This window comes from Ascidia mentula, chromosome 9 (assembly GCF_947561715.1).
Source record: "Ascidia mentula chromosome 9, kaAscMent1.1, whole genome shotgun sequence".
Lineage (NCBI taxonomy): Eukaryota > Metazoa > Chordata > Ascidiacea > Phlebobranchia > Ascidiidae > Ascidia > Ascidia mentula.
The window spans coordinates 11,768,269-11,782,692 of NC_138574.1; the positions used below are offsets into that span (position 1 = coordinate 11,768,269).

Consider the following 14,424-nt stretch of genomic DNA (forward strand, 5'->3'; position numbering starts at 1 on the left):
GTTTTAGGGTCGAAAGGAGGAATTTAAACACGATGGTAGCATTTCATCATAATCTGTCGCTACAGTCAGTCATAAAATTGTCGTGAAAAGTTCATTGGGTGCGATAATATTTTTCAATATCATATGGAGTTATTTTGTAGCTTCAATTAAAAATCTCTATTAGACGTTTTTCACAGTTCGGTTCCATCGAGTGCCGAATTATCGTATTCCCCGCTCTGGTGATGCCCCGCGTTTTCATTTCCTTGCGGCTTCGTCATGTCCCTATAAGGGAGGAAAATTGATGAATCACAAGGCAGAGGTTTAGTTTACAGTAAAACTATAAGCAAATGGGTGCAAAATATTTGGAGTTAATAACTTTGAAGATGAAAGCCAAAGCTAAAACGTTTACTATTTCTAATGTATAACAGCATTTTAGCTTTGGCTTTCATCTTATAAGCAAATGGTTACACAATTCTTGTTATATTTTTAAATAAACCATAGTCAAATGAAGGAGGGTCATGTATGCAAGTGGCCACGCTTTACAAAAAAAGAAAGCAATATGTTCAAGGAAACATCGACATAAATGCAATGACAGAAGCCTCATCCGCGTTTGCTGGTAGGACAGAATACTTACTTTCGGTCAATGGTCACTTGGTTCGCATTTAAACTTCCCACGTTTCCAGACGCGTAAAATAATTCTGCGTCTTCAAGAGTCTCCAGCATATCCATGTTTTTGGTTTCAGGTAATAATACCACCATAGCGGCGGCGAACAGCGCCAACACACCGAATATCACATTCGGTAACCAAGGTATGTATGATTGTAAGCCTATTATAAAGGGCGCAATAATGCCTCCAATGGCAGCACCGGTGGATCCCACAGCAACAGCGTTTGATCTGTACAATTGAAAAGATTCTATTACCATAGTATGATTGGTGGGGTGTGTGTATTGTCGTAATCGGTACAAGCGGCAAGAGCGCGCATTGGCATTGGTTGCGCTTATATAGTAGCCTACATATGTCGTCACGATTACATATGACGTCACGACTGGGGCGTTAAAATTAGTGAAGCATTACGCTACAGGGTGAACGTATTTAAACGTTTGTATGTGTACTCCAGTCCTTTGGGACGCATATTGGTATTTCAATGAAAATAAATGTCGGTGGTAGGAAATGCCCACTATGTAAACCTCTGTCACAACGAAAAGGGCACGTCACAGAGCAAACCAGTGATGCATAGAGCTCAATTTTTTGGTTAAATGAGCGCACATGCGTGTGCTGTTGTCATGGCGAATTTTAGTATGTTTGGGGCAGTTTTATTGGGGTTTTGGGCTATTTCAATCAGGTACTTGCTGGTGACCTCTGTTGGTCATAAGATCTTCCAGGAGGATCAACAAGTCCTTGCTTTGTACAGTCTCATCCATGAGCAAAATTTTTTTTTTACTTTGAAGAATATTAGGTCCCTATGTACGTCACAAGACCCATCAACGGTCATTGGGAAACAAGCGGAATAGTCACCAGATGCATTACAGCAGAGGGCATTGAAAACAGGATTTCTCCAATTTAATACAAATATAGGTCTTTTATATTGTGATTTTTTACTGGCACTCAATTACGAATATGGGGAGCAAGAACTGGCTGGTATTTTTAAAGCAGCGACGACAAGAAAAGGTTAAGATTTTTCCCACGTTCTTCGATCAGCGTTTTCATAACCGCTTTCGTTTCATAACTGGTCGGTTCTCGTTGCTTTTGTGCATAAATTTCGCAAAATTTTAATTTTCAATGCGTCGAGAAAAAAAAAAAAAATTACAGAAAAGTGTACCTGATCACTGTGGGGAAGAGTTCGATTGTATAGTTGTAGATGATGGCATACGAACCAGAAGCCCCTACCTTTGCCGCCATGGCAAATACCACACTCAAGGTCTGAAGGCCTGAACAAAGGCAGTGTTGTAAATACTATGGAATAGTAGTATATAAAATTTAAAAACATATGTATCAGGCAAATATAAATGTGCTCAATTATATTGTTTGTTCGTTGTTGCCAAAAGCATTTTACTCAGGTGGTTTGTTAACATGGTTTAGTTAAGTGCAGTCTTCGGTCCGTATGTGTTCCAAATGTGTAAAGAATTAAGTAGGGAAACATGCGTGTTGCTACAAAACCCTGGCGTCTGGGTACGCAGGATAATTATGCTGAGAAATTTTATTTTCCAAAATACACTGTAACAAATTGTGATAACACCCTACATATGACCTCTGGTCTAACACTCATCTTCATAAAATCTTGTTATTGCACAAAAATATAGCACCTTGGTCGTTTCCAGCATATTGATCAACTATGGTTGCACACAAAACAGTCACTCCACCAAGGACAAGCATAAATGCAAGCGTTATGCGCCGACCAGCCCAGTCCATAAAAGCAATCACAAAAAAATACGAAACTATTTCCATAACTCCATCTGAAAATAAAGTACTGTGATTTTATCAACAATAGTAGGTGGGTAACCTAAATTCTACGGACAGTTTAACAATATTTTGACATTTCTATGGTCAACGTGAACCAACGTGAACCAATGTGTATATTTTATCATACTTGTGTGGAAGTGTTCAAGTTATCGATTTAGTGTGGATTATAGTAATGCTTTGTTGCAACTGTTATGTAGACTTGACTGCATTTCTCGTACTTGCTGAAATCATAGATCAGTGTTGCTTATTTCTTATATTTGCTTATCAACGTATTAATTTGCACCAGAGGGGTCAAAATGAACATAACGCTTATTGAACACTATTGTGCCGTTAAACTTGGTACTGTAAGCTTCAGAAATCTTAACTTGGCCCTGTTTGACTCGACTACCATAACACTGACTTGTGACTGTCATGCTGTGCTTCACCAATTCTACACTGCTGTCATCCCAAATCTGTGATTGACTTATCGTACTGATTCGTCTTTCATTCGCTGAAAAGTAAGAGACTGGGCTGCGGCTGTGAATTCCTGACTCATCGTACCTGATGTTGCTACAAAGACCCGTTGTAAACAGACCGATAACGTAGGCCTATGCGTGTCACAAAAACAACTAATTTTGACTATTACTTTATTTCTGAGGCTCCAGTTTGAATCCTACAAAAGGATTATGATTTGAACCGCACATGTAACTTTTTGACAAAAAAAAAACGTTTTGTGTAATGCGTTGCATAATCAGTAAAGTTGCTACCTATATAATGTGAAACATTGAAAGTAGAATTAACTACAGTATACGTATAAACTACAAAACTAAATACTCACTTAAAGCGTTATTTACAAATATGTTTCCATTCAGAGAGCCAACGTTGAGTGAAATTCCATAATATATTAATCCAATCACAAACCTGTTTAAAACAAGAATGTAAAGTACATATCTTGCATGAGATCTTGTTAGAATATATTTTAGACTGTTGTTTAAGAAAATCTGAGGTATCAACATTTTATATTTTAGTTTATATTTCCATTGATTTTTTTTACATTTGGTCTTTGCTTCTGGAAAATGAAAGCAGCATAATGTAGAAAACAGTAATGAACTTAATTTGCGTTTATGCATTTTCTCTGACATTTATAGTCGCTAATAAGACCTACAACGATGTAAAGGCAAGCAAGTTACACATTTCAATTCACCCACCAGTTAAATACAACTAAAATGGTGATTATTCTCATTTTATGAGTACGGAACAAATCAATTAAGGAATAGGTTTTATTTCCTTCCTTTTCCTGAAACAAACAACAGTTTTACCAAAAAATAGAACATGATCAAATTTTAATTAAATTTTACCTCGCTCACATCAACAGATTGTTCCGCCTCTGCCCATAATGTACTTTCATCTAATTCTATCTTATTGTACTTGGCAATTTTTCTTGTGATCTAGTTGAACGAAAAACATAAAATACATGCCTTAAAATTTGGAAACAAACATATAATGCATGTTATTACGACTTTTATGTATGTTTAGACTTTAATAATAGAACCAACACAAAAAAAATAAACAATGCAAAACCTCTTTAGCTGGTTCATTTTTTCCATTGGAGAAAAGCCATCGTGGTGATTCGGGTACAACAAATACAAAAAAGAAAAACGGTAGAGTAAACATTGCCATCACAAACTAAAAACAAAATCGTTAAATTTCCCTGCCAGAAACAACAAAAATTTAAACAAAGTTGATTGACAAATTTATATATGCCCCACCTGCATGTCATGCCAGTTGTTCCAATAGTAAGAAATCCCAGACAAAATCATGTATCCAATTGCATAGCCTACCTGAAAACTGACTCCAACTAGTGTTCTCCATCGAGTGGAAGTAATTTCTAACACTAAAACACAACCAGAAAACAAAACTTTGTTTGCAGGTTTATATACATATGTTTTTCAAAAAATACAGAAATTGTAGCAAGGTACTGAAATTTCTGATAAAACTTACAGTACACAAAGCTGGACAAGTAGATACCGGATCCACAGAAAGAAGAAAATAGTCGGAAAACTACGAAGAGCCAATAGTTATGAACAAAACTGCACCCAAGTAAAGCCACGAACCAGATAGCAGCTGTTATAATCATTATAAATTTTCGGCCAAATCTAAACAAAATATTTGTACCCTGATCGATAACAGAAAATACACTTTTCATAGCTATATTACTAACGCAAATATCAGTTTAGGAAAATACACCTAACAAATTGTTAAAGTAATAAATTATACGAACCTATCTGTTATATATCCAAACACATTTACTCCGATCAAATCGCCACACAGATAGATTGATGTTGCCAAGAAGTCAAGCCAAGCATCATCACAAACAAGGTCAAACTAAATGATTTAAAATACAGCAGAATAAAATTGAAGTAGAAGAGGTACTTGCTGAAATCATAAATCAGTGTTTCCCAACCGGTGGTACGCGAGCACCTTTCCGTAATTTGCGGATCTAGTTCGAATTTAAAATCGTAAGTGAACTCAAATTGTTTGTTACTTAATCCCCTAGGTTACGTTGTAACACTCAAACTCAACTATTGGGGGAACGCGTCGAAATTGTTTTACCTCCAAGTGGTACGCAACCACAAAAAGGTTGGAAATCACTGTCATAGATGGCCAAAACAAAGTGTTTAAATTGCCTAAAATGAAAAAGAACATCTCTGAACCAAATGTGTAATAATATGAATTTTGTGAGGTGCAGACAGATGGTCATCATTTCGACCAAAAAGGTTTCATCAGAGCAGCTTGACTCATTCTGATAAAGCCCCAATAATACTGTTGGCACCACTTTGCTTGTATATGTTTAGTATTATGTTTACGTAATCAAACATGGTTACCTCAGTAATAACAGTCTGACTAAAGGTACTTCGATCATATTCATATTCTTCATCGCATTTTATCACAGGTGTAGAGTAATTGAAGCAGTCATTTGAAGTGGTGCTTGCATTTTGATATTGATATCTACAAAAATAATATTACAAGTTGTAGTAATGACCATGTTATAAAACCATATATCGGAGGAATGAAATAAAGATATAAGTCCACTCATAGGGGTTATAGTTCAAGTCTCAATTCACGTTGTATTGGAGGTTTTTACATAAAAATTAATACCTACTGCGGATACCTTGAGCAATAGTCAAGTACCATCTTCATTTTGTGGAGTTGTTATGTTGAGAATATCTTCTTCACTTAATCCACTGGTGCAGTTTGTGTTGCTTATTTTGCATCTGACAAAAGACATTCATGATAAAATTCATACAAAAGTCGGCTCCGCAGAATCGGTTTCACGACAAGAAATTTTTAAAAAAGGAGATAACGGTGTTGCAAAGCTAACAGGAGGACACCGCTTCATATGTATACACAATTTGTACAAAACGTGGATATTGATTGAAATACATCGTGAGATAAAGTCTTTTGGTGTAAAATTTTTCCGCGTTGAGCCAAATGTTTAAATTTCTTTACAATTTTGAAGACTCCAGAAGAAGTAACTACATTACCCTACGATTTTTTGTGCACATAATCAATACGCTTATATGGCTTCGTTAACAAATATACCACATTCCGAAAGTAGTACATAACTTTGGTAATTTGTCACGTTGAAAATGACTGACGTCACGAATCACAAAATGTGCTTGGAAGAGGGCTTTAGACAGATAACTCCACTAAAAACCAGGAAATATTTCGCAAACCTAAGAAACGTTACGTAATTACCTGTAATCTGGAGTGTAATTCAAGAAAACGGGCGACATAGTGTTGTAGCCGCACGGAAGACTGCAGTACGACACCATCAATATTAGCAATATTTGGTATCTTCCCATTCCACCAAGTTTCGATAAAACCACGTCAAAATCAATCATGATTCTAAATTTGTTCCAATTACTATAAGCGACTACTTTCTATATTTCCTAACCATCAGGCAAAAGTTGCTGTATTATACTCAGATTGGCTAAAATCGTGCAAAGCTGCGATTAATTGCTGCGACTTCCTTTTCATTGCTAGGTCTATTGATAGGCAAAAGTGCCATGTGGATCAAAGTCTGCAGAACGAATAAAACCAATCGCACGTTTTGTTCATAGCGAAAGTTAAATTAAAACTAGACAATGCCGACTGTGCAAGGCAGAAGCGCTATTCGTGTTACCAGATCAAATGCTGCAAAAATTGGTTAATAATTTCCAGAGCTTGATATCATGTTTGATCGTTCCTGGTTTTGTCTGCACACGGTGGTTGAGGCACAGCAAAAGTTGTCTAATCAAGCAATCACATGTAGCACTTCGCAGACGCACAATCATGTTAAATCTCCTTGTGAACACGCGACTTACATACACTTAGTTTGATGATGGTTAACAGATGTGTAATGTAAGTCAGTAATTTATAATCAGTTACATCCAACAAACAATTGTTAACATTACTGACCAAACATAAATCGACAAACACAGACCGCTGCAAACTAAACGTCAGCACACAACGATTTTAGTCGACTAACAGACTGACCTAGGGCTGTATGGTGATTTTTGTTTGTACCACAGGGATTTATCCTCAACGATAAAGTTGTTACAAAACTGCGATAGTAAACAAATGTTTATGACTTCCCCTTTTCCATGACAAACGTTGCGCTACTGCAATTTACGAATGACGATCCACAATTATTAACGCCTGCAGCTCCCGTGTTCCACCACCAACAATTATAGAGTGAATTTGTTTGCGCAAAAGAGCCATAATAATCAATGAGAGCTGCAGACAGGGTGTATACACGCACTGTTTCGACCTGTAAGGTCTCATCAGTGCAGCTGTTGAAGTGGCACTATGCTACCTGGTAGACTAGCAGGCACACAGATTTCCACTTTGTGGTATCTTTCGGTCAATCGTCGATATGTTGGGTACCAAACAGTGAATTTGATTGTTGAAAAGTAAAATGAAGTCTTTACTATGTGACATCACTGATTTGTGCGTAAAGGAATAAACAATTAATTAATACACACTAGCTTATAAAGGATTGCCATCGGTTGTCACTGTGCCTGTTCCTGTGAAATAAGGGACGACTGAGAATATTATATTACTAAAAACGGTAACAGGAAGCAGAGTCTTTTGACTTAACTATTTGCCCGAAACAGACAAAAATCTCTAAAGTTTCTCTGACGAACTCTCTAAATAACAATTATTACTTAAATAAAGTAAAGCGCTACCTATACTACGCTAAAGTTGCAGGTACATTTCGGTTCCCTTTTTCTTTTCTTCCCGCTTCCAACTCATCGCTTTTATTGGCTTTATCTAACTCACAGATTCCCAACCTTTTTTCTTCAATTCAACCCCTGACAACCCTTGAAGAATAACTTTACCCTCCTTTGGTGGATTTCTGTTTGGCAATTAATATCCCAACTGTTATCAAGAGAAATAATATTTTGATAATAACCTTAAGGTTTACCATGCACAGGTTTCTTTCGTCAAGCAGGATGATTGAGAAATATAACGAGGTTGATTGAACTTTGATTAATTTAAATGCATTACACTTATAAATACTAATTACCATTGTTGGCTTTGAAAAGATTTCCACATTTAGGGAATGTGGAACCATAAAGCAGTAATAACGACATTGCACTAATTCCATTATTTGTTATTGGTCGGGTAGTATGTATAAATAATCCTATCGATTAAACCAGAACTTAAAGGGGTTGATGAGGAGTTATTTTTAACCTCTTTAAAGACATTTATGAAGTTACATTTGTTTCACACATTCCTCACATACGCAGTCGAGAGCAGAAAGCCACAAGCTTTATTGACGTAAATCGCGGTGAGCACTTTGCCTTCAGCAAGAAAAAGTTCGTTCGGCGCCTGTCTTGATTGCTTGCTTGTCTCACGTGCACTGTACAATATGTGGTTTCATTTGGTGCAGCCTACTAGTAGATTGTTGTTTGTGAAGTCACACTTGGTTTGCAGTTTATTTACGCTACAAAAATGTTTGATCTGATGTCTTTAAGAATGTAGGAATTATATGCTTGCTATACTTGCTGTTTCAATCGTCCAACATCAAAGTATCAGGTAAATTACATGCAATTAGACGGTCTGTGTTTGTATTAGAATTGTCATGGGAAGACCGTCGTGTTTGGTAACACTTTAAATGTCATCTGCGGGGTTAGTTTGTTTATTTTTGGAGATAAATCTCGAACAGTCGACGTTTTGTCAAAGTTCGGTTCCACATATTCAGATTATGCCTCGTGTTTTCATTCACTTTTGGCTTAGTCATGTCCCTATTGAAGGAACAATTCTTTGTAGAACTTAACGCAGTTGTTTAGCATTGAAATGATAAGCAAAGCCTTAAAAAATCAAGGAACGACATGGAAGACGCAAGAGGTTTATTTAAACGCAGTTTTTGCAAGTGTTGAAGATATGTTTAAGAAACCATTGACATAAATGCATGACAGATACTTCTTTCGTGCTGGGAAGTACTAACTATCGGTAAATGATCGCTTGGTGAGTATTTCGACTTCCAACATTTCTAGACTCATAAAACAACTCTGCCTCTTCAATGGTGTCAAGCATATCGATGTTTTTGGTTTCAGGTAATAATGCCACCGTAGCGGCGACGAGGAGCGCCAACACACCGAATATCACATTCGGTAACCAAGGTATGCATGATTGTAGGCCTATTGTAAAGGGCGCAATAATGCCTCCAATGGAAGCACCGGTTGATGCCACAGCAACAGCGTTTGATCTGCACGATTGAAAAGATTCTATTACCATAGTGATTGGTGGGGTGTGTGTATTGTCGTAATCGGTACAAGCGGCAAGAGCGCGCATTAGCATTGCTTGTGACGTTATGATTTACTGGGGCGTTACAGCCAGTGAAGCATTACACTACAGGGTTTACTTTTCAATGCGCCGAGAAAAATAAAATATTAAATTACAGAAAAATGTACCTGATCACAGTGGGAAAGAGTTCGGTTGTATAGTTGTAGATGACGGCAAACGAACCAGAAATTCCTATCTTTGCCGCCATGGCAAATACCACACTCAAGGTCTGAAGGCCTGAACAAAGACACTGTTATTTTCTCGTGCCATAACGGGAATATGGGTGTGTAGTAGCCTATATGGAATGTAAAACAAACACATCAGGTAAATTGCGACTGGCGACATTTACGCTTCGAAATTTAATTTCACCAAAATGCTCATCCAACTCCAAAAAGTGTCAACAACATGGTAATTAAATATGATCACATCTATATGTATGACCAACTCTACCCTAAAATAAGTAGTCTGTCACCTTGGTTGTTTCCAGCATATTGATCAACTATGGTTGCACACAAAACAGTCACTCCACCAAGGACAAGCATCAATGCAAGCATTATGCGTCGACCAGTCCAGTCCATGAAAGCAATCACAAATAAGTATGAACCTATTTCCATAACTCCATCTGAAAATAAAGTACTCTGATTTTATCAACAATAGAAGGTAGGTAACCTAAATTCTGCGGACAGTTTAACAATATTTGACATTTCTATCTTAACTTGGCCCTGTTTGACTCGACTACCGCAATGTTGACTTGTGATTGTCATTCTGTGTTTCACCAATTCTACACTGCTGTCATCCCAAATCTGTAAATGATTTGTCGTACTGATTCGTCGTTTATTTAGAGGAAAGTAAGAGACTTGGCTGCGGCTGTGAATTTCTGATTCATCGTACCTGACGTTGCTGCAAAGTCCCGTTGTGGGCAGACCGATAGCGTAGGCCTATGTGTATCACAAACCAACTAATTTTGACTATCACGTTATTTCTGAGGCTCCAGTTTGAATCCTACAAAAGGATTATGATTTGAACCGCACATGTAACTTTTTGACAAAAAAACGTTTTGTGTTATGCGTTGCATAATCAGTAATAGGGGTTACCTATATAATGTAAAACATTGAAAATGGAATTAACTACAGTATATGTATAACCTACAAAGAAAATACTCACTCAAAGCGTTATTTACAAATATGTTTCCATTCAGAGAGCCAACGTTAAGTGAAATTCCATAATATATGAATCCATTCACAAACCTGTTTAAAACAAGAATGTAATAAACATATCTTGCATGAGAACTTGTTAAAATATATAACATGAATTTTTAGACTGTGTTTAAGAAAATGAGGTATCAACATTTGACATTTATATTCGCTAATAAGACCTACAACGATGCAAAAGTAAGTTACACATGTCAATTCACCCACCAGTTAAGTACAACTAAAATGGAAATTATTCTCATTTTAGGAGAACGGAACAAATCAATTAAGGAATAGGTTTTATTTCCTTCCTTTTCCTGAAACAAACAACAGTTTCACCAAAAAATTGCACATGATCAAATTTTGATTAAATTTTACCTCGCTCACATCAACAGATTGTTCTGCCTCTGCCCATACTGTACTTTCATCTAATTCTACATTATTGTACTTTGCAATTTTTCTTGTGATCTAGTTGAACAAAAAACATAAAAAAGGCTTTAAAATTTTGAGACAAACATATAATGCATGTTATTACGACTTTTATTTATGTTTAGACTTTAATAATAGAACCAACATAGAAAAAATAAACAATGCGAAACCTCTTTAGCTTGTTCATTTTTTCCATTGGAGAAAAGCCATCGTGGTGATTCGGGTATAACAAATAGAAAAAGTACAAACGGAATTGTCATTATTGCCATCACAAACTGAAAACAAAATCGTTAAATTCCCCTGCCAGAAACAACAAGAAGTAAAACAAAGTTGACGAATAAATATATGCCCCACCTGCATGTCATGCCAGTTGTTCCAATAATAAGCAATCCCAGACAAAATCATGTATCCGATTGCATAGCCTACCTGAAAACTGACTCCAACTAGTGTTCTCCATCGAGTGGAAGTAATTTCTAATACTAAACAAAAATAACCAGAAAACAAACTTTGTATATAAGTTTTTCAAAAAAATACATAAATTGTGGCGAGCTACTAGAACTTCTGATAAAACTTACAGTACACAAAGCTGGACAAGTAGACACCGGATCCACAGATAGAGGTAAATAGTCGGAAAACTACAAAGAGCCAATAGTTATGAGCAAAACTGCACCCAAGCAAAGCCACGAACCAGATAGCAGCTGTTATAATCAATATAAATTTTCGGCCAAATCTAAACAAAATATTTGTACCCTGATCAATAACAGAAAATACACATTTTATAGCTATATTACTAACGCAAATATCAGTGTAAAAAAATTCACCTAACAAATTGTTAAAGTAATAAATTATACGAACCTATCTGTTATATATCCAAACACATTTACTCCGATCAAAGCGCCACTTAAATAGATGGATGTTGCCAAGAAGTCAAGCCAAGCATCATCACAAACAAGGTTAAACTAAATGATGATAAATTCAATAAATAAAATTGAAGGAACTTGCTGAGATCATAGATAGATGGTCAACACAAATTGTTAAAATTGCTCTCTGACCCAATTGTGTAATATTATGAAGTTTGTGAGGTGCAGACAGATGGCCACAGTTGCGACCCATAAGGTTTCATCAGAGCAGCTTCACTCATTCTGATAATGCCCCATTAATACTGTTGGCACCACTTTGATTATATATGCTTAATATTATGTTTATATAAACAATCATGGCAACCTCAGTAATAACAGTCTGACTAAAGGTACTTCGATCATATTCATATCCTTCGTCACATTTTATCACAGGTGTAGAGTAATTGAAGCAGTCATTCAAAGTGGTGCTTGCATTTTGATACTGATATCTGCGAAAACAATATTACAAGTTGTAGTAATGTCCATGTTATAAAACTATATTTTAGAGGAATGAAATAAAGATATTAGTCCAGTCATAGCGCTTATAGTTCAAGTCTCAATTCACGTTGTTTTGGAGGCTTTGACATAACAATTAAAACCTACTGCGGCTACCTGAAACAATAGTCATAAGTACCATCTTCATTTTGTGGAGTTGTTATGTTGAGTATATCTTCTTCACTTAATCCACTGGTGCAGTTTGTGTTGCTTATTTTGCATCTGACAAAAGACATATGCTAAAATTTAGACAAAAGTCGGCTCCGCAAAATCGGTTTCACGACAAGAAATTTCAACAGAAAAGGATATAACAGTGTTGCAAACCTAACGTTGTTGAGTACTAGTTGTCTAGCGTTAAACAGGAGGACACCGCCTCATATATACACAATTTGTACAAAATGTGTATATTGATTGAAATACATCGTGAGATAAATTTTCCCGCGTTTTGCCAAAGGTTTAAATTTCTTTGCACCTGAAGACTCCAGAAGAAGTAACTACATTACCCTACGATTTTTGCCAATGTTCAAAACACTTTAATGCCTTCGGTGATAAATATACCACATTCATAAAGTAGTACATAACTTGGATAATTTGTCACGTCAAAAATGACTGACGTTACGAATCACAAAATGTGCTTGCAAGAGGGCTTTAGACAGACATCTCTACTAAAAAGCTGAAAATATTTCGCAAAACAAAGAAACGTTACGTAATTACCTGTAATCTGGAACGCAATTCAAGAAAATGGGCGACATAGTGTTATAGCCAACCAGAAGACTGCTGTACGATACCATCAATATTAACAATATTTGGTATCTTCCCATTCCACCAAGTTTGGATAAAATCACGTCAAAATCAATCATGGTTCTAATTTTGTTCCAATTACTATAAGCGACTACTTTCTATATTTCCTAACCATCAGGCAAAAGTTGCTGTATTGTACTCAGATTGGCTGAAATCGTGCAAAGCTGCAATTAATTGCTGCGACTTCCTTTTCATTGCTTGGTCTTTTGATAAGCAGAAGTGCTGTGCGGGACGAAGTCTTCAGAATTGGTTAATAATTACTGGCACTTGATATCATGTTTGATTGTTCCTGATTAAGTCACCACAGGTTGGCATGGTTGTTTCAAAACAAAAGGCACAAGCTCTGTCATTGATTGAAATCTTGACCACGTTTTGATATCTCAATGCCAAAACTTGGACAAACCACGTGTGAAAAGCTTGGGTTTATGCTCGAGTGCATTTCCTTCCACAAAATGCGAGGTTGTCAGCTGGTTGGGGCACAGCAAAAGTTGCCTAATCAAACAATCACGTCGTGTGCAAAAGAATCATCAACCAGTATTTGTCACACTTCGCAGTCGCACAGTCATGTTAAATCTGCTCATGCTGAATGCGCGGCTTACAAACACTTACTTTTATGATAAGCAATGTGGAGCCAATATTATGAATTGTGTATAAACTGCAGACAGATGGCCACTGTTTCGACCTAAAAGGTCTCACCAGTGCAGCTGGTGTGACTATAAGACGACTTTGCTGACCAAACTTACTTTTATGTTTGTTGGCATATGTGGAATACCCGTAATTTCGTAATTTATGGCTAGTTACATCCAACAAACAACTGTTAACACCATTGACTAAACTTAAACTGATAAACACAGACCACCCCAAACTAAACGTCAGCACACAACGATTTTAGTTTATATTATGCCCACTAAATGCCGATGATTTAAGTTACTCGATCAACAGGCTGACGTAGGGCTATATGGTGATTTTTGTTAGTACCACATGGATTTATCCTATTTGGGGATAAAACAACAATTTTGTTTGCAAGTTCTACGTCTTTTTGTTGCATTTAGTGGGCATAATATAAACTAAAATCGTTGTTTGCTGACGTTTAAGTTTGGTTCCACATATTCAGATTATGCTTCGTGTTTGGATTTACTTTTGGCTTAGTCATGTCCCTATTTAAGGAACGATTCTTTGTAGAACATAACGCAGTTGGTTAGCATTGAAATGATAAGCAAACCCTTAAAAAATCAAGGAACGACATGGAAGACGCAAGAGGTTTATTTAAACGCAGTTTTTGCAAGTGTTGAAGATATGTTTAAGAAGCCATTGACATAAATGCATGACAGATACCCCTTGCTGGACGGAGTACTAA

At 36.5% G+C, this 14,424-nt stretch overlaps 1 protein-coding gene and 1 pseudogene across 1 annotated transcript; both read right to left on the reverse strand.

The window, feature by feature from the left end:
• Positions 1-170: 170 nt before the first annotated feature.
• On the reverse strand, positions 171-6,324 carry LOC145914598 (organic cation transporter protein-like; annotated as a pseudogene).
• A 2,590-nt stretch (positions 6,325-8,914) lies between these two features.
• On the reverse strand, positions 8,915-13,126 carry LOC145914599 (solute carrier family 22 member 6-A-like). The gene is made up of 13 exons (XM_083002420.1): positions 12,981-13,126; positions 12,384-12,488; positions 12,097-12,220; positions 11,728-11,831; positions 11,448-11,602; positions 11,227-11,351; positions 11,043-11,147; positions 10,822-10,911; positions 10,672-10,760; positions 10,418-10,500; positions 9,726-9,875; positions 9,382-9,490; positions 8,915-9,176 (listed from the first exon to the last, which is right to left on the reverse strand). The coding sequence occupies exons 1-13, from the start codon at positions 13,124-13,126 to the stop codon at positions 8,915-8,917; spliced, it is 1,647 nt and encodes a 548-aa protein (XP_082858546.1).
• Positions 13,127-14,424: the final 1,298 nt, after the last annotated feature.